Here is a 20,695-nt window from a genome sequence, read left to right on the forward strand (position 1 = left end):
AAATGAACCTGGCTTCCATTTAGTGTGGTGATCAGAGACCAATAACATTTTGAAATCATGGGCGAATTGCCAGCTCTTCTCTCCAATTATGTTATCTCTCCAAAGCTAACTACATTTTGCGTGGCAGGTTCCCTGGAATTAGGTTAATGTTACTACTCTTGGAATAAAAGAGGAAAATATTTTAAACTGGGGAATAATTAATCCAGTCCAAACTTTAGGATGGAGAATCATTCATATTAAGATATGAAACTCTTAGATTTTTTTTTTCCTTGACAAATACCCAGCAGGTCACAGGCAGCTGGAAAACTAACTCCACCATGGTAATTTATGAGATTGTTGTATAAAGTAGACAACTAATGTGCTTTTTTTTTTTTTTTTTGAGGAGGGGGACAAAAGAAGGAGGCAGGGAGGGGAGGAAGCCAACAAATGTCAGACTCCAGGTCTTATGAGCATTTAAATGCCAGCAATTTACTAAGGACTGACTGTAATAGACAGTATATCAGACTTGTGCTAAAGCTTTCAATGCATAATGTTCAGAGGTTTTTCCATATTTCTGAATGTCAGTACTTCAGGTATGTTTATACCTTTCCAGAACTCTTCATTCAGCCCTGGTTTCATTAAAGGCAGAATACAAATGCTGTTGACCTGAGGTTACCCACTCGCTATAACTGGAGAGTTACACCAACATCACTGTCTGGCAGATTTATTCCTACCTGGCATTACAGCTTAGGAGCTGTCTAATTAACAGTGTGTTAGACCAACAGAATGAAACATGGTAATTTCTAAGTAACAAATAGAAGGACAGTAAGCTGGTACAGGATCACTGGGTGTAACAGGGCCATGACCACAATATGTGACAAAAAATTCTCATGACAGAAGAGAAAAGATGAACCAAGGCATGTAGCAGAACCAGAAGTAATGATGGAAGGCGAACAGGTCCAGTAATTAGTCAAAACAGCATCAAATTCCTATTTTAAATCCATACTGTAGTAGTATTTAGAGACAACTATTTTTCATATTATTGCACTGTGAGGTTTCTGCACACTATTATGCTATGGATCCTTCAGCTCTGGAAACTGCTGGATTTCAGTAATAACTCAAACAGCCCCACGAAGCTCAAAGACAATCTGCCTGGAAATTAATGGCCTTGACAAATGGTGTATGTTGTTTCAACCTCCAACTCATCCGTGGCCTCAATCTCCCTGTCCACTTGTCTCTTCCACTCAGTGCCTTGGCAAGCACAACCCAGCACTTAGAAATCCTGACAGAAGAAGAAAGTGAGTATCTTTCTCCTAAGAGAGGGAGTCTGTGGCTGGTAAACACATACAGAAGTCTCAGTCCAGCCTTTGCCTGCCATGAAGGCCTGTCTGGGAGAAAGGGTGGAAAGCAAAAAGTTTGCAATCCTTCAATGCAGGAATTTTGGCTGGTGGGTACAATTGGCTGCCTCGAGGCAGTGCACCTTGCACAGCTGAGGATCTGCTGTATTCTGTCTGTAGGCAAATACATTAACAGGAGAGAGAGAGAGAGAGAGAGAGAGATTGAGGGAGAGAGAGAAGGAGAGAGAGTTTACTGCTTAACATGCACTTGGAGAACACTGAACTCCAACTTATCCCCCACACTGAAGTCCAGGGACATTCAATTGATGATCCAGATCTGAAACTAGAGATCAGAATTTGCTTCTAGCTCTGTGATTGCAATATTGGCTATAAAAGCATCCATAATTATTTTTTTAAAAATCTGCATCACTGATGGAATAAAAAATAAATGCCATTTCCTTACCTTAGTTACTTCTTGTCCTTTCCTGAAAGTGATTTTTTTAAGGCATATGCACTCACAGGTGCAGATGGATCTGTGCACAGACTATCACAGTGTTTCATCCTTTCCTGCTGGTTACAAAAGTTTCACCCTTTGATTCTTTTAATTTCAGCATAGATGGGATATGCAGCTTCCAGGCTCTTCATGGAACCTCTGCTTCCTTCCATTGAGACATTTAGATTAAAGAGCTCAACCAGCAGAAACAGGATTATAATCAAGAATTGTCCTTGACTCCTGCTCCAAACAATTTGATTACAGCCTGGCCATCAGAATTTGCCAAAGGTCCACAGGCTGCCAGTCATCCACCCAAAGAAAGCTCAGAACAATTTGAAAGCCATGAAGTAAGACTCACATGGTTGATATGTAACGTGGCATCCCTTAAACAAAGTGAACCATAGGGACAAATATAATATAGAGATTGACGAGGCGAACAAAAATATACCACAGCTGTCCAGGAGTAACTTAAATCTTCATCTGAAGAGAAAATCACTGCCAGATACTTCCAACCATTCATATAAAAATCAGGAATATCAATGTCTTTAAAAACTACTTAAAAATTAAGTTTAGGAAAATCAGGAAGAGAGCCAAAGACAAATAACTACACAAAAATAACTTAGAAGACTGACAAAGACCATAGCATTCCTATTTTAAGCAATTACTTCACATTTAACCCAGCTGTCTCAAAATGCTATAATTCTGTATCATATGGCACGTGCTATATTAGTGAGCAACACCACTAACTTAACTTCTTTAAGTTAACTTGAAAAAGTATGAATTCCACACTCAAAAGAAAAAGAGTTTGGTGACAAATGACAGCCCCTAAAAATCTGCTCCAGGGTGGAAAAATAACTTGTACATTTGAAATTCAAGACTTCATTTTATCTACCACAACTTTCAACATGGGCATGGCCTAAATCTAATGATTTTGTGTCATATTCACCCATTATTTACATTTGGTCAAAGATAAAATAGAAAACAGTGATAAAATGCCAGCCTTTCTGCTACTAACACAGCACATCCTGGATTCCTGACAAAAACCATGAGTTTTTCCATCTGCTCCAGATCCATGATAATACATTACCTCTACTGAGAAACTACTGTTTCTCTTCAGTGGACACAAACCAAGTTTGGCACTTTTAAATTAAGAAGTAAAGATATTAATAAGATGCTGAGAATCCATCAAAAAATGGTCAAAATGGTGAAAATTTACTGGAGTATCTACCTAAAGCAAAGGTTTGGCTTCTCTCCAGCCCAAATTAAACAAAAAAAAAAAAAAAAAACCAAAAAAACCCCAAAAAACCACACAAAAAAAACCCCAAAACAACAAACAAACAAACAAACAAACAAAAAAAAGAGCAGCAAAAAAAACACCCAAAACCAAAACAACCCACCCCAAAAGTGACATACTGCAAAACCTTCAAGGAACACTCCTTCTCCTGCAGCAAAGACAAAATGCACACAACTAAAAAGGAAAGGAAACAATGCAGCAAACAGGATACCCTTTATTGCACTCTCTGTTCAGTTCCTGTGCATCTGGAAACTCCACTGAATAAATGCATTAGAACAGAATAGGATAAATTTTATATTAATTGAAGGGGCATCATAAAAATGCTTTCTCCTGTTGCCTTGCATCAGAATTATGCTCAAACTACCTTCAAGTGTCTGATAAAATGGTGACTTCTGTGATTTACACAAGCTATCAGATGTGCAATTCATCCTGTTCTGTTATTTGTTAAACAATGTATTATGTCTCCAGCTGTTCCTTCACCCTTCTTCTATGATCAGGAAATCATAAGAGGGCACAAGTACTCAGCACTGGACTGGAATTCTCCTTGGTTTCCTCTAAGTATAACTCCTTTCCATCACACATTGCCTCCTAGTCTCTTTCTGTACTTCAGTCATAGTGAATGTATTGATTAATATCTCCCATGTTCTGGTTCATAAAGATCAAAGTCTTACTAGCAGCAGTATCTATATTTAAAAGTGGCCAATTTTTTGTTCTATAGCAATAAAATATTACACATAGCCATCACTGGAATTATCCACAATACAAACTCAGAAAGAGAAAACCCAACAGGCACTATTCCTGAAATACCCTGAAAAAAATACTCTGAATTCCCCCTCCTACATTTTTAACAAACTATATCAAAATCCAGTGATGTGATCACAGATGTAAAGTGTTTTCCCATATCTGTTTTCTGCAAAACAGATACACAGAAATTTATCCTGGAAACAGAAACCTCCTCAGAAACAGAAAGCGTTGAAGCAATTGACGTATAGCCCAAATTACAGTAAATTTCAAGTCATCCCATTACTACAATTCAGTCAGGTGAAGAAACACTACTTCTGAAATAGGGTTTCTAATTTAGATATCCACAACCTTCTAATACAAAAATCATGTTATAATCCCAGTAGGGATAAGCACAAAGCATGTGTGTGCATTCCGGCTGCTACTTGTACTTACTACCTTGGTTGCATGTCATTAATACCAGATTTTGTTTGGCCATGAGGTATTCACACCTGTTCTAAGGTGTGAACTTTTCCAGTCATGGCATCTCCAGGGAAAAAAGAGGTAGCAAAACCACACAGATGTGAAGCCATATGACAGCCTACCCATGAAGAGATCACAAGTAGTTCTGTGTTAGCACAACCAGAACCAACAAGTGACTAGTATTTGCAGTCACATGCATACTTTCACTCTTGATTTCTCCCTGTCCCCATCTCAGTCACAAGAAATCTGCTCCCTAATGGCTGCAGGATGACAAATACAGAAAAACAACTATTTGAATCTCAGATTGCATACTAACATGCATGAGCTACAAAGGGGAAAAAATCCTCATATTAGAGAATATTAAAATCTAAAGGGAAAAAAATATCCTGAATCAACAGAAAACAAGGGCGTTTTATCTCACTTTCCAATGTCTCTCAGCAGCACGGCCTTTCACCAAACTCATGTCTTGCACCAGGATTAGACTGAAGTATTTCAAAGTGGTGAGAAATAACTCTTTGATGTTGTTTCAAAGAAAATGGATTCTCAGGAATTCCCACAAGGTGCAGAATCTGGTAAGTTTGGGAAGATAAACATTAAGGCAGTAGCAGAAGTTACCAGACCATGTCTTACTTAAAGGAGAATTTTGGAGAATTTTAAAATATACTACTATTTCTGCAGCTCTGTTACTAAAGCTTTATGATATTTTGCTCAGTCAGTGCTGCTACACAGCTGCCTTAGCCCCCACAAGTCCACCCAGATTTAACCACTCACTCCTTACACACCCAACCTGTGCTTCAGGCTCCAGTGCAGCTGAGAGGATCCTCATTCTTCCTCCAGTCATTCAACCTGGAAAATCATACATTGACACAAAAGAGGAGCCAGAAAATTACTGGATGGTAGCCAATTAAATAAAATAATTGGCACCCATAAAACACAAGGGGTACTGAAAGTCTTTACACTTCATGAATTCTTTGCTTCATTATTACCAACACAATTACTCTGGGACATTTGTTGAGCAGTCCAGCACAGCAAGCATTGGCTAGAAAGTTGTCAGCTACACACACAAAGAAGTCCCTGTCTGCAGCTATAAAGTTTTACCTTTCATTCCTGAATTCCAGTCAGTTAGTGACAGGCAAAGGATGTAATGTGTCTGTGTTCACACTGCCTCACATGGCACACAGCAGCAGAACCTCTCCCCAGCATGGGGAGAGCAGTCATGCCAGTCCTCATCCTTCCCTCCCTGCCTCTGTGGATGAATCAGGAAGTGGCATGTTTCTTTAAAGCAAACTCCTTTCAGCAAATTACAGCAGGAGCTCTCTGTTCCATCCATCAACATACCATTGCCTTATGACCAGCTTCCTCACTCCTTCCATTTTGTTAATTTCCCTGCCCCCTATACTTGCTGATGTCTGTGCACAAGGCATTTCATAAAATTTTGTGGCTGCACTAAGACTGCCAGTTGTAGCAGAATCAGCCAGCCCTGGAGCTGAAAATTTCTTCTAACAGGTTACAGTGCACACTGGCTACTGTTTTATTTGCCCACCCACCCATTATCCATAACCTGGCTCTTAATCACCCGATTTCCCAGGCCCATATTCAGACAAGTGAAAATACAACAACATAAGCTGTCTTCCTAAGTTGACTTCTAGGACTTCGGGCAGGTGTTTCAAGCCACGACAAGCAGCAGCACGAGCAGGTCCCCGTGTGGATATTTCTAACCAAACCAACATTCCAGCTGAGCATATTTAAAGGCAGAAGCTGTTCTGGACACGGAGCAGAGGCTCCCGGCAGCGGAGGAAAGGCCCGTGGCCAGCTCTGCGGCACCATCTAGTGCTAAGAGAGAACACGCCGGGTTACGCAGAGCTCAGAAACAACACAAAATAAAGGCACGTAAATACAAATCGAAAACAAGACAACTTCTGGTAACCCATTTTCACTGTGCACGTGCTGGGGCCCGCTTCTGTCACTCTAGGACTGGAACATTTCTGTGGCGCAGTCCACACTGGTCACACACCAGTGAAGATGCTGGCAGTGTGCACTGCAGAGTCCAGCCATGCTCCTTACCCTTATTCCCACTGGACTCAGCAGAGGAATCACAACAGCCACATGTTCTTGAAATGTACGTGCAGCCTTGCAGCTGCCTCTCGGCTCCTGTTCCAGACTGACAGCCACTCTGGAAATCACGGCAGAAGGGCAACAGCAGCGACTCTGAATCAAAGAGCCACCAGCCCTGCGGAAGGTGGTCAGGGACAACACTCTGCACATCCTCCCCAGCAGGTCTCGAGGCAGAGGAAGAGACGAGCCCAGCTCCTGGGCATGCTGGCTTCTACAGACCATTAACTCAGAGATTCATGGCCCTGTTCAGACTCAAACCACAGATCCCAAGCGGTTCCCTTCTGCTCTCTAAAGTTACATCTACTTCCGCCAATTTTATTACCACTACTAGTCGCAGAGGTTGGGGTTGCTTCTTTTTTCCATTTCCTGCATCCAAAAAAGTTCACTACTTATTATAAATCTAGATGACACGGCTTTTCTTTTTTTTTTTCTCCCGAGAACAGCTTAGTTCTTTTAATTTTATACAGCTGCATATTTGTAGCATCTAAGGAACAATTCCCACTACACTGGTAGAACTTCAGTGCCAGATTCTTTAACCTTCAAATATTCCAGCAAGTTTCAGTTTAAAGCAGTAGAAAAGGTGATTTTTCTACAATTATGAAGTCTCCAAAGAGTTACAGAATTCACATCCTTAAGCAGTGTGAAATCTAGTTGTTTTTCAAACTCCCCATTGATTTCAGCTCTCCATTGATTCCAATTTTTATTCTCATGCCAAAAAAAACCACTTTGAAAATCTATCCCAGTAACCAATTAAATATAATTAACATTCATTTTCAAATGGTGGCCCTCAGCAGGACCTGATCAACAACAGAGAAAGCTACCACATATGCATTAATTTCAAGTTTTATTCTTCATGTTGGTGAAACACACAGCCTCAAGAGGCAGCATCTGTAGAGCTGCTGCAAACACATTTTGTACTCTATTACACGACAGATTTGGGAAAAGAACAAGTAAAGCACAGGTTTCACACTGCACTTGATCATCTGACTATTAAGTTAAAGATAATTTAGAAATCTTCTGATTTTACATAAACATTGCATCGGCCATTGTTCAGCCTCCATGCACAATTAAACTTTATTTTTTTTAGTACAGTCAACACTGGTTTTGGAAACTCTCTTGCTGTAAATGTTATATTTTCCATTTTAGATCACTTAAATGGTATTTACATAAGTGTGCAAATTGCATTGAAAGATAGAAACAAACACTAACATATAATATACAGACAGTTTCTTCTATAGTTAAACATTTACTAAAAGGCAGTCAACATTCCTAACACACTTTCACTGTCTAAAATAGGAGAATAAGTTATATAAAATAGACCATCTTATTTTCAGATGCTTCCATTTCTGCAGATTTGGTCTTTGCAGCAACATTGCAATTAAAGATTAAGAGTCTACTACTAAGAATCAGAAATGTCAATTCAATGGCAGCTTAGTAAGTTTAGTACCAGTCACTTTTGTCCCAGATTTTCCACACTTGGCACAAAACAAATACACAATTTGAGAAGGGAGGAAGACAGTTTTGCACTTTTTTTTTTTTTTTTTTTGCCATGTGGAAAGTATGACTTAAAAATGCAACACAAATTTTAAATTTTCTTTTAAGGGCCTATTAGTGTTACAAGCACAGTTTAAATAGATCTGAAAATTCTTCCACAGAAGCACACACAATTCCCAGTTTTCTTATGCACCTCATCATTTCAGATACATGCAACTGTTCACACACACAAAAAGCAGACTCCTTGGGCTCACACAATAAAACTGATTTCAAAACTAGAAGGAGCAGAAAATGCTTGACGAAAATTACTTAGTGTCCCGAGTTCCTACATGTGCATTTTTTTCTACGTGTGATAAAGACTCACTCATAGTAAGTGCTATGTTCAACTTCATTCAAATCCAGAAGGCAGAAGTTAAAATCCAGTCAAACTGAAGTGAGTTCTTCTAACAGCAAAAACTCCAGAATTCTAGAATTCTAGGAAAGTCTTCAAAACCATCTTTCATGTACACCTGCAAGCATTCTCAGAGAAAAGCAACTCACTTCCTAAAATTTCATAGAGCTAAAACATACATCATCAATAGCAAAGGGAAATTACCCATCAGATAGTGAAGACCTACAGGTGCATCTTAAATAGCTTTAGAACTCATGGTTATTACTACACAAGACAAAGACAGAAAACAGGTTTTTGCACACCCATTAAATTGAATACTGTGACTTTCTAACGTGACAGTAAATTAGGCTGCAATTTGTGCTCCCATCTCAATGTTACTGACTGCTATTCACCCCAAGGAAAGTGTGCATTAGCCCTCTAAAATTTGAACTTTCATCACAATTACGTCTGACACAATTTTGTCCGACATATGCTTGATATTTTTGATGACATCTACTTCCTCAATATGGCAGAAACTATCCCAACACTTCAGACTGTGCTTTTGGTCTCTTGTTTACAGAACTTTGGGCATCACATACAAATCCCTGCTGGATTCCAAGTGATGTCACCCTAGTGCAGACCTTGCTTAGGTCCTGCTGATAAAACAAGCCACAGCTGCAACTTCTAGACTTGACAACTTTTAAGCATAAAATGGTGAAACAAATTCAGGACACTAAAGAAGCTTGCAAAACATGTGATGACTTGAAACCAAATAGAAATAGGATGCCTTAAAATTTGGTTACCTTGGATTCTAAGCAAGTTTGAAAAATGCCACTTATAGGAGATATCTGTTCAATGCTTTGAAAATATGAATTTGAAAATGTCTTCATAGACTAGTATACTGATTAGCAAAGAAACACCTAGGACACTCATGAACTCAAACATATCACTGAAACATTCCACCTAAGTTTTTGTTGAACATTTGTCTTCACAAGTTTATATTCAGTGCACAGTACCTGCTAACTTCAGTTTCTTTTTTGGTTATGGTATGCTTCAAAAACACTGCTAAGAATGGTTGTTCACGCCTTCCTTTTCTAAGGTGCACATTCAAACACTATGGACACATTTATTTCCAAGTACTTCAGGTCAATAAATTTCTTATGAGGAAAGCCAGATGTGTATTTTTAAGCTTGCAAGATAACTTCAACCTAGTTGACTTAGTGTTTTTCACACTCATGTGGATACTGTAAAAACAAGGTATTAAAATAATATTCCCCAGTGCAGTAAAAACATGTTGAAAAGAAACTGAATGCTCCCCCTAGTGCTTACACAAGTAAAAATCCTGCCTGGCACAGTCTGCCTTAAATGGTCTTAAACAGGAGATAAACAGCCAGATGAATGATCATACATTTAACTCCAAGGACAACTGCAAACATCTTACTGGGACCAAAAGTGTCACCTGTTGAAATCCAGCATCTAAAATTTTGTACTACTCCCCCTTCAGCGCTTCTGAGGTTTTGGTTTCTTTTAAACTGTGCTTTTAGTAAAACTCTCCTCAATTTTTTCCCATCAGCTGAAGGGCAAGGCCCTAAGGAAGCTCCTTCTAGGCAAGAGATGAAGTCCAAAGATGTTTCAAGATGATGATTTTTTCCTGCATTGCACTGGAAGCTGCCAAGTTAATATTAGGATTCCCATATCACAATTGCAATGAAGCTCTGGTAAATCTGGTACCTTTGGATATGTTCAGCATCACAACTCAGTCAGATATGACAACCTAGTCTGCAGCTAGCATAGTCCACCAGAATATTCATCCTCTTCCTCATCAGCATGAGAGCCCACTGCAGCTGGTCCTCTGGCTTTGTCTTGGGCAGCGTTTGGCGATTTCTTCTTGATTCCACCTCCTGGGACCACCAAGGTAAGACCAAGCTTGGCATACTGGCAATAACAAGGCAAGTTTAATTTCTGTACTATCATAGAATTGACTGATGCTCACAATAAGCAAGCAGATAACATTCAGTACAAAAACAGAGTGATGATGTTCTCAGGGTGTATTTTTCCAGCTTGGAATAAACATAACACTGGTCCATTTTTCTCTCTCTCAAATACTCTGAGAATGGGATATGAGATCTGCATTGATGCTGCTTATTATCAAATAAATTTGCCACATAGCTCCTCTGGTTCAAGCTTTATGTAGAAAAGAAATAATTCCAGTATGTAGCTTTTATTATCTAGTATTAGATCATGTAAAGAGTTTTACAAGCGTCGTTCAACCAAGACTAGCAACCTAATTTTTAGTATTCACTTAAATGAAATCAGCCAATACTGCTACGCGGTTTGGCAGGGATGGATGTTTCTATTACTTCACACCTTTCTTATCTTATACTTCCTACAATTTACAAATTCAATTAAACAAAAAATGGTGGGGAAAGAGACACAATTACTTGCTCCAAATTCAAAATCTGAATGAGTACCTTACAAAGAATAAGCAATGGAAAAAAATAAACATTCAATGATGTCATCCTGTAGGCATCCTGCTCTGTTCATGTTTATGCACATTTATCTGCTGCACAGTATTTCTGGGAAAAAGCAGAAGCAGCAAACTGTTCTTGCCCTTAGGGAAGCAAGCACAAGCGGACTGAATTTTCATCAACTCATTCAACAAATTAAGCAAATCCTTAACAAGCTGTTCTTTCACCTAACCCTTTGCACCATCTGAAAGGCAGGCAGCACCATCACTGGCAGGCAAAGTAAAAGAATGCAGGAAGCTCACAGCCAAAGGGCAGCATGACAGGAAGTAATTTTAAATACACAGATTGTGCTCTTATTTTCCTCTACTAGGAAAACATCCCCACCCTCTTAACCTGAAAAAAAAACCCCAGTCACAGGATCTGTCTACTTACATCATTATCCATGTATTTGAAAAGTGGAGAATTACAGACTTCAGAAACTTGATCCTGATCTTGCTGATCATACCCTTCTAAAAGTTGCTCCAGGGCTGCACAGTCTTCACTTCCATTAAATCCTGGTATACTGAAGGAAATTAAGAGTTGAGTTCTTCAGGTACATGAATCATATCCATAAAAATTAGACTTTAAGTAATATTAGTTTGCACACTGCAAATAAGACAATCATAGTCAATCACAATCATAGTCAAGATAAAACAAGAATGTTGGATTTTTAATATTTTTTCCTGATTAGTCAATAAACTCTTTCTCTACTTCACATACAGAAAAATTCTGTCATGAGTTTCTGTATATAAAACTGGAGATTTGGAAAACATAAGCAAGATGTTTAAAGATTAACCTTGAAAGATTATTTCTAAAGGTAAAGTACTACAATTTAACTTATACATATGTTCATTTCACTAAACACACGGTTTAAGTAAAAAATGTTGTTTTGAGACTTTGCTACTGAAGTTCCAATGAAAGCTGAAATGAGGAACTGCCAGGGTTAAACACTAATCCATATTTTGACACCAAAATTTTCTCCTGTAACATAACAAGAACTTTTAATTTCCAGCTCATTTCCCCTGTCACACATAACTAGTTCTTCATGACTTTGTATTTTAGGTTTGTTAAGAAGAATCACTGTAGCTATTACAGCTAAATCTGTTATGTGTGAAAAAGATTCCTGATAGCCATATACCAGGGAACATTATTACTGTACTGTAAGTCAACAGAAGTGCAGGTTAAAAATTTATGAAAGAAAAATGTCAAGCAAGATAGATCTACACTAGTGAAACATTCAGTTTAAAATTATAGGACATAAAGTAGACTTACCTGTAGCTTTCCCTCACACATCTTTCTGCAGCAACATAATCATTTCTATGAAGATGAACTAAGACTTGAGCAATAGTTTTCTAAACAAAAAAAAAGCCTTATGATTCTTTAGAAATTAACAATAAAATATGAGAAAAATAGTAGACTGTTAATAATCTAGTATGAGAAAGGTCATTACAATCCACAATGATCCTAAGATACTGACATAAGGGAGTCAGAACAATCTAGTGAAAAATAAGAGAGTCATCTTCTCAGCTGGTATGAATAGGTTACCTCCTATAACATTTTAATGGATTGTTGTCCCAAGTAACAGTTTTTGTAGTTTGTTTTTTTGATAACATCTTGATTTTTTATGTGTTGTTTAGTTTTGACAGCTCCTGTAGATAATAGCATCTTACCTTAAAACTTACAAAAGCACAGATAAAGTTTGGGGAAACACCACTACAACAAACTATCATCATTCAGCACGAAACTTATCACCGAATCAAGAGGTACCCATCATCTGTGAGATGTCAGTAACAACAAAAATTTAAAAATTGAAATATCAGAAGCTCTCTCTTAGAATTTACCTTATAGCAAGTGGGGTAGTTTTCAATTTCCTTATAAATACTTTTTTCCTTTTGAAGAGACAGTGCAGCCTCATCTAATCTAAAAAGCAAAAAAAACCAGGATTATCAGTGCCAGGAAGGCAACACAATGAACCCAAGGCTAATTACAAAGTGTTTAACTAATACAGTGGCAAGTCTACTGGAATAAACAGCAACACAACTAAAAAATCAGCAGTAGACCTTACTAAGAGTTTAGGTAAATATATAGTCAGCAATTCCTTTTGTCTATGTGCTAAGAACATCTCTGGTATTTACTCAGAGAAACTTTGATTTTTGTAACACTGTACAAGACAAATGCTTTGTTATATACACTAACACATTTCTATATGTCCTGAGGTTACTATAAGCTGTCAGTTAAGTCTGACATCCATGAACTAGCAGTATAGTTCTTAAAGGACCTAAATGTTTCAGTGAAGCAAGTCTAAGATGAAATTAAGGTCAAGTTTGATGTAAGTAATTTACAGTTAAACTTGTCTCACTGAGACTCCAAGATTCACTCTTCTTTATGAGGTTCAGAATCAGACTGCTGCAAATTTCATTCTTCAGGTCAATCCTAATTCCTCCGTTTTATATTCCACAACTATAGAAGTCTTTCAAGTACTTTCTACATATTAATGTTGGGGAAAAAAACCCCAAAAAAATCCTGAAGTAGTTTAAGAATTAATGAAAACTGATGTTTTCACAGAGCAAAAGTCTTTCAGCTCACACTCTCCCATCCCAGAACAAAAAATCAGATGGTTTCTGGACGAACATGGCATATCCTACAGAAACTGGATCTTAGTTTGAAGCGAGTCTCAAATAAGAGTTAATAGTACATAAACCAAACAACACCAAGACAAAAAGCCACAATCAAAATCACAACATTTTAAGATTCAATTACACTAAAAGAACAAAAAGGGATAAAGCTATACCTGCGTCCTCTGACCAGAAGTCTTGATGCCTTCCCTAGCATTTCCAATGCCTGCCGTAAACGTTCTTCATTCTACGGAAGAGAAAAAAGTAATTTGGACATTCTTATTTCATTTGCACAGAATTAAGACCACTAAACCTTAATCTAAGTGTGTCACCTGTAACTCAGAACAACTGTTAGCTGTAAGATGAGCATTTCACACACTCAAGGGAAACATGAAGTGTATTGGTGCTCCTGAGTTCCACAGCCAGCTCCTATATGGATCTACTCAGCAGAGGAATGTCAATGCAAATTTGCCAATCTGAAAAAACATATGACAACTGACAATAGAAAAGTACATCAAAGCCACTTGCAAAAAGGCAAATCATTGTCTCATGTAATGGGTGGAGCACCAAGCAAAATCTTTTCTTCTATGCCTTCAGGGATTTCAAATTATTTTGGGTTCCAGTACTCAACAGCAGACATGTTCTCTACCCTCTGTTCTGCCCAAAAAGAGGCAGAACACTTGAACTACAAAATTCAGATTCTGTCAAGTCCTAAACTGAGAAAAAGGCAAAGCAATCTGACTCCTAACTTTTGTCATCTCCTTCTCTACAGCATGAGAAGCCTTCAGCTTCATTACACAGCCAGTGATGTAAAATTAAGGAAATGTAATTTAGAACCTCAACTTAGGCTTCTTCTTTACTTTATAGCTGAAAAAAAAAAACCCAACTGTTGCATCCTGGGTTTGGGTTCAGACTGGGGGTTCTGGTCTTTGTTAGCTTACCGGTTCCATGTATCCTCGTGCATCCCCCGTGTTTCCCCCCCCCCATGGAAGTTAGCCCCAGGCTGCTGGCCATTGGGTTTTCTCCCCTGCCACTCCTGTGACCACTCCCCCCTCTGGTCCCCAGCAATTCCATGCTCATCACCTCATTCTCATGGTCCCACTCGCCCCAAAGCCCCGTGTCCACCCCCGTCGTGTTCCCATTGGTTGTTGTGGCACACATCACTACCACGGTGTCTGTAGTCATTGGGCGGAGAGCTCCTGTCCTCCCCTGTCCCACCCCTATATCCCTCCGCAGCTCCCCAGCTTCGGGGCCAGATTTGTCCAAGTGAGGCTGGAAGCGGGCTGCATCTTCTCCATCGCAACCAATAAAGCATCCAGCCACCACGTGGACAGATTTGGATGAATTCCTGCCTCTTTGTTTCTTCCCTCGCGCCGACGGCAACGCGCGGCCAGCCCACCCCGGGGTGCAGCTGCAGAAGCGCCCGGAAGTAGCGGCAAACGCCGACCCCGACGAGAAGCCGAGGCGCTCAAGCCGGGCGCTCGGGAGCCGACCGGGACCAGGAAAAGTAACGCACAGCCGCACCCAACAAACTAAAAACACCCACAAAAATCCCCCACTTACTTCAAACACCGACGCTGCTTGCTGATAGAGCTGCACAGCCTTCTCTGGACTCACATTTTCTATTAATCTGTAATAAACATCAATACTTTCTCTTCAGATGAAAGGAAAATATTTTTTACCTGAAAGCATCAAAAAGACATAGAAGAAAACCACAGACATACCCATGCCCTACACAGATTCTAGCCACCTATAGGACAGACTCACTTTCCAGCCCGTTCCAGTGCAATGGCTGCTGTGTCTGGTGTCCCATTCTCCAGGTACATCATACTGGCTTTCTCAATCAGCTGAACTGCTTCAGGGAGCCTCTGCATCTCCTACAAGGCAAGGGTCACAGGAACACTGTTGTCAGGAAAGGAGTTTACGTGCAAGGACACAAACCAAAGCAAATTGCAATAACTTATTTATTAAGATTCTAATTTTAATTTACAAACGTGTAGGGCTAGTGAAAGTTGACCACCAACTCCATAAAACTTACTTTTAAGTACTAACCTTTTGTGTAAGCCATGAACTTGTGGTAGTTTAGAGTAAAAGCTATTTGTTTAACTATTCTGTTACCCTCTGACATGAGGAACTCTTCTTTCCTTCTACAAAAGGAAAACTATTTTTCCCCCCAAATACAAATGTTGCTTTCCTAATCTACTGAAGGCAGAGGTGGGGACTATGAGTCAACAAAAAAAAAAAATCACTTGAATATGCAATTTGCTTACATATATTTGTAAAATAGTACAGTGCAAAATATTTGTAATTATTAAATAGAACTTAAAAATAAAAACTAGTAAATGAGAATACCTTTAGCATCATGCCAGCTTGTTCATAAGCTCTGCAGAGAAAAAAATGTACAATTTGGTCAGAGATGGTATATTACAACAAGCTGTAGTTATGAAGCATAAGTTAACATGCACTGACTATCTAACATCTTCACTGTTAATATTTAATGCTTTGAAGATATTTAAAGTGTTTCATTTAATGACACACGTGTAACTTTATCTTCTACAAAATTCAACCACACCCCCGGTAAAAATATATTCTGACCCTCAGGCAGTATTTGGATTATTGTCATCTCTGAAGAACTCTTTAATTAAAAATTTCTTAATTAGTTCAACAGTGTAGAATCTCAAAATTATGAAAAGTTCATCTAAGAAAAAAATATTTGCTATCAAAAGGTGCTGAAGAATGCCAAAATCATTTCTTCAGGTGGCCATTACACATTTTCAAACTTTCCTAGCTCACACTTCCATTAAACTAATTATGAAGCAGCAAAATTACTTGAATCAAAACACTTACTCTGAGATCAAAATGTACTGTATGTTAAAAAATCTGTTTCAGATTACTTAGCATGTCTGTACTTACTTGGCAGCATGAAAGAGACTAGACATGAAATTGTTGAAGTCAAGGACAAAAGCCACAAAAATATAATGCAGGAAAAACATTAATGTACAAAATCTTACACAGCTACTAATTTCAAAGCAAGGAACCCCATAAAGGCAAATCTAACCTACTACAACTGCAGGCAAGTTGTCAAAACTTAATAATTCTAAGGTCAGAATAAATGCAATATACCAATGTATAGCTACATAAAAAGTTGGTAAAAGCACACTTACTTAAAATATGTTCCTGCTTATTAAACAGTACTACAAGTACTGTAATAATGTCAGAGCTTCATTTATTTTATGCTATGCATTAGTAGATAACTAAAAACCAATTAAATTTCTGAAGCAATACCTAGGTATCTCAGGCACCTGTCAGCTGTTATTTGGGACAACACTAACTTTCTCACCAACAGTTCTTTAGTTTTCTCACTGAGAGCACACAGGAACAGACTTTTTAAAAGTAATTCTGTTACACTGACAAAATGTGCAAATATATTAAATAACCTGTTACCAACCCCCATTACTCCAATCTAAGTAGCAACTAGTCAGCTTCTTAGAAAGAAAGCATTTCAATCAATGAAAAGATACGCTTTGTTGTTTTCATGTGCCTCAGCTTCCCGCAAACAGGCTTCCCTTGCCTGGTCAAACTGCTTGGCATTCTTAAAAGCAACAGCTGCAAAAAAGCAAATAAAGATTTTATTTACAACTTGTCTTCTTTTTTTACCACTGCTGCTCGAGAGTTTAGCAACCTAAAGATGCAAACAGGCTCTTTAAATGCATGGTTACAGTTTACCAAGGCCTTCCCAAAAATCCCAGACAGTTCTCCTTTTTTCATTAGTTACTTAGTTACCATTAAAGACATTTATTATCAACATCACTTCCATACCAACACAGTATCATACATAGCTCTCAATGTGTTTAGCTGGACTTTGAGAGTCACTCATCCTGTATTTTACAGATATGGAGGAATGCATATTTATATCATTTTAATCATTAGGAGTTATACAAAGAATGTGCCACCAACAAAGCATATCCATATCTTCGTCAGCACAATCATTTCAGGGTACAAATATGTATTTCTATCTTGTTTAACTAATAAAATATAAAGTAAGATTTAAAATAAATTTCAATTTATAAATTCTCCAGTTGTTCTTCCGAGTTTGTATTTTTGTATTCAGTCTTAGGTGAACAGCAGGAATGCCTAGAGTAAGAAGCCAAAAGACCATGACAAATTACTATTATGAGAAATAAGAAAATGCTTAAGAACAAAAAGAAATCAACAGGTAAGGATTTTATATTCAGCATGTCTTGGCAGTAGAAAAAGGGAGGAATGAGGCTCTACTGTGCCTGAAATCATCTGGCAGCATCTCACCTTACTGAGACAGTCTTTGACAGGAAATATTTCATAAGATGATGATAAAGCAAAATTTTAAAACCAGCTTGAACGTCTGTTGTTTTGTAGATAAAGTCACAGGATTTGGGGGTGGACAAGTTAAAGAAGGAAAGAAAGCTTTATTTTTGTCATGTATAGCAATATAAAAAATAGAAGTTGCAAGCTTGAAAAAAAATTAGTTTTCGAAACTGTTCTAGATCTCCAAGTACAACCTGAAATTTATTTTACAGTGTTACCAAGAGCATTTTTTGTTGTTTCATCTTACATTTAGTCTTCACAACAGTTTTACTTACACAGTAATGTAATAAAAATACATAAAATATTATAAGGGACTAAGCTTGATGAATACTTTGAAATATATATGGCCATATTTACTGCCACATACCTGCCTTCCCATATTCAGTAGCTGCACTGTCATAATCTGGTTTCCACTTTAAGAATCCAGTTTTCAGGCTAAAACACAAGAAACAATTAGTAAAGATCTTATATTTTACCATGAAGGCACTTCAGATACATTTCAGAATACCCCTGGAAATGAGCAATTACTGATGTGCCAATACTATGGTGGCATCAATACCATAAAAACAAATGCCAGCACTGTTAAGAATTGCATAAAGCACTGCAATTATCTCCCATAGTTACAACCCTCACCCTAACATGCTTCTACTGTTCCCAGAGAGTTTTCCCAAGTCCATTTTCTCAGCAGTAAGAAGTCAGCAGATGAAAAACACTACCTCCTACACCAACATGGTATCTCCAGATTTCTAATACCATGACACCTGACAATAGTTTTTTTTCACACATCAGGAAGTTTCCTGCATTCCTCTACAGGATTTTTTTTTTTGCTTGAGATTTATCAAAGACTCTCCAATGCATACACAAATAAAAGAATTTAGTTACCAACAGAGACTCACATGTCATTTATATGTCTAAAATAGATCATGACACTAAAAGGTGCCACACATAGGCATACATAGGGGAAAACGAACATTGGAAAATTAGTTGTGTGATTAGGCAATTTTGAATTCAATATGCTGACTTCCCTCATTTTTAAAAGAAATTAAAATATTACCATAACTTTACAGTCTGCTTGCATATTTGTTATAGGCCAATACATCATATGCAATACATTCTTTAATTGGCAAAACAGTTGTTTATGGATACTAAGGCGGCCTTGCTGTCTTACTTGGATGACAACCAGAGCGTGTAACTCTAACACAAGCCTTTATATTGCGTTATTTTTATCATAATCAGAGTCTCAAATGCATCAAGCTGAAATACAATGCACTTAATCTACACACAATTTGAGGTCTCAGTGCCTTTTATTTCAAGTGCTCTCCAGATAAGCTTAAAATTAATTCTGCTGGAGGGCACTTTCAGTCAAGTAACTTGCGTAAGATATGCCAGGTTTTTACAATTTCAAAGCTTTCCCTCTATGCCAATTTATAAATTTGATCCATGATTTCCAGAAGGCCTGTCACTACTCTTACTAAAACTATGGCATTCTTGGATTAGTCAGCTCTATTACATCTATACTGTACTCTGTGCAATTCAGACTTACAAGCAAAATACTTGGTATTAAAATACACAGTAACAGACTATCATAGATGTTAAGCTCTCCAAGATAAATTTAAGTATAGGTTTTTGAAGCCACCTAAGAAGCACCAATCACACTTTTCTCACGGGCAGGAAACAGACACACATCACCTCAGCAAAGTCAAGCCCTTTTATCCAACACAGTCTCCATAGCTCTTTTCTCACACTTGTCCATAGCCTTAAGATGCGCCAGGGTAGGTTTACGATGGACATTTGGAAGAAATTCTTCACAGAAAGGGTTATTAGATATTGGAATGGGCTGCCCAGGGAGGTGACAGTCACCATCCACAGCGGTGTTTAAGGAAAGACTGGATGTGGTACTCATTGCCCTGGTCTAGTTGACAAAGTGGTGTGTCACAGGTTGGATTCGATCATCTCAGAAACCTTTTCCAATCTAATTGAGTCTGTGACTTGTCTTCCTCCCACTAACTTTAGCAGAAGGGCAGATGTGGCAGCCCTCGCTTTGTTGTCAGGGTCGGAGCAAAAGAGGCCACAAGGCCCTAAAGGGAACTGCTCGGGCTCCAGGCCACTGAGCCGCACCGCCTCACCGACCCCACTGTTTAGTCTTAGGGCCGCTTTACCGTCCCTGTTCGGGGACGCAGGCCCTCCAGGGCACCCAGCCCCCGTAGGGAGGCTCCCCTCAGGCAGAGGAGGGGCCGAGCAGCCATGCCCCATACTCCCTCCGCGCCGGGCCCCCGCTGCACCACCACCTCCCTCCCCTTCTCCCGCCGTGCCGCCGCCTGGCACACGGAGTCTCCTCAGCCCCGCTGCCAGGCCAGGAGGGGACACGCCGCCTGCATGGGGCAGGAGCGCCGGGCGGCCCGGACAGCGCGGGTGCCGAGCTGGCAGCCCCTCGCCAGCCGCTCGCCAGCTCCCCCCAGCCCGCACCCTCCGCCCCGCTGCCCTCCGCTCACTATTTCTCCGCTTTCGCGATGTGCTCCAGCGCCTCGTTAATCTTCTGCGCCGCCATCTCGCCAGCGGGGCGGGCCGGGCTCGGCCCCGCTCCTCCGCCTCCCTGCGCTGCGGCTACGGAACGGCGCAGGGATCACGGGCACCGGGAGGAGCGGCGCGGGCCCCGCCTGCTCCCCGCGCCTGCGCCGGGACCGCGGCCGGAGTGCCCCGAGTGCCCGGAGTGCTGCGGCCCGGCCTCGGGCGCGGAGCCTCCGACGCGGCCTGTGCGGGCACGAGTGCCCGGCGCTGGGCTGTGCGGGCACCTCCCGCGCACAGCCCCGTCCTGTGCTAGGCCGACGGAAGGTTTTTAAAAAACAGAAACACACAGAATCTCAGAATCGTTAGGCTTGGAAGGGATCTCTGGAGATCATCTGCTCCACCCCTCCTGCCAAGCAGGGTCACCTAGAGCAGGTGA

General features: G+C 39.7%; 1 protein-coding gene across 1 annotated transcript; it reads right to left on the reverse strand.

The window, feature by feature from the left end:
- Positions 1–7,248: 7,248 nt before the first annotated feature.
- Positions 7,249–20,357, reverse strand: NAPG (NSF attachment protein gamma). The gene is made up of 12 exons (XM_053953376.1): positions 20,244–20,357; positions 18,119–18,186; positions 16,929–17,013; positions 16,321–16,338; positions 15,760–15,790; positions 15,175–15,284; positions 14,971–15,037; positions 13,584–13,654; positions 12,634–12,712; positions 12,065–12,144; positions 11,186–11,315; positions 7,249–10,220 (listed from the first exon to the last, which is right to left on the reverse strand). Exons 1-12 carry the CDS (start codon positions 20,297–20,299, stop codon positions 10,071–10,073), a joined length of 945 nt encoding a protein of 314 aa, XP_053809351.1. The 5' UTR covers positions 20,300–20,357; the 3' UTR covers positions 7,249–10,070.
- Between the last annotated feature and the right edge of the window lie 338 nt (positions 20,358–20,695).

The sequence above is a fragment of the Vidua chalybeata genome, chromosome 1, assembly GCF_026979565.1.
Source record: "Vidua chalybeata isolate OUT-0048 chromosome 1, bVidCha1 merged haplotype, whole genome shotgun sequence".
Classification (NCBI taxonomy): Eukaryota; Metazoa; Chordata; class Aves; order Passeriformes; family Viduidae; genus Vidua; species Vidua chalybeata.

Coding starts and splice junctions, on each gene's coding strand:
- NAPG (XM_053953376.1), bottom strand. CDS start 20,299: ATGGCGGCGCAGAAGATTAACGAGGCGCTGGAGCACATCGCGAAAGCG. Junction 17,014..18,118: donor TACTGAATATGGGAAGGCAG/GTATGTGGCAGT, acceptor GCTTTTTTGCAG/CTGTTGCTTTTAAGAATGCC. Junction 11,316..12,064: donor TGTGTGAGGGAAAGCTACAG/GTAAGTCTACTT, acceptor AATTTCCTTCAG/TATACCAGGATTTAATGGAA.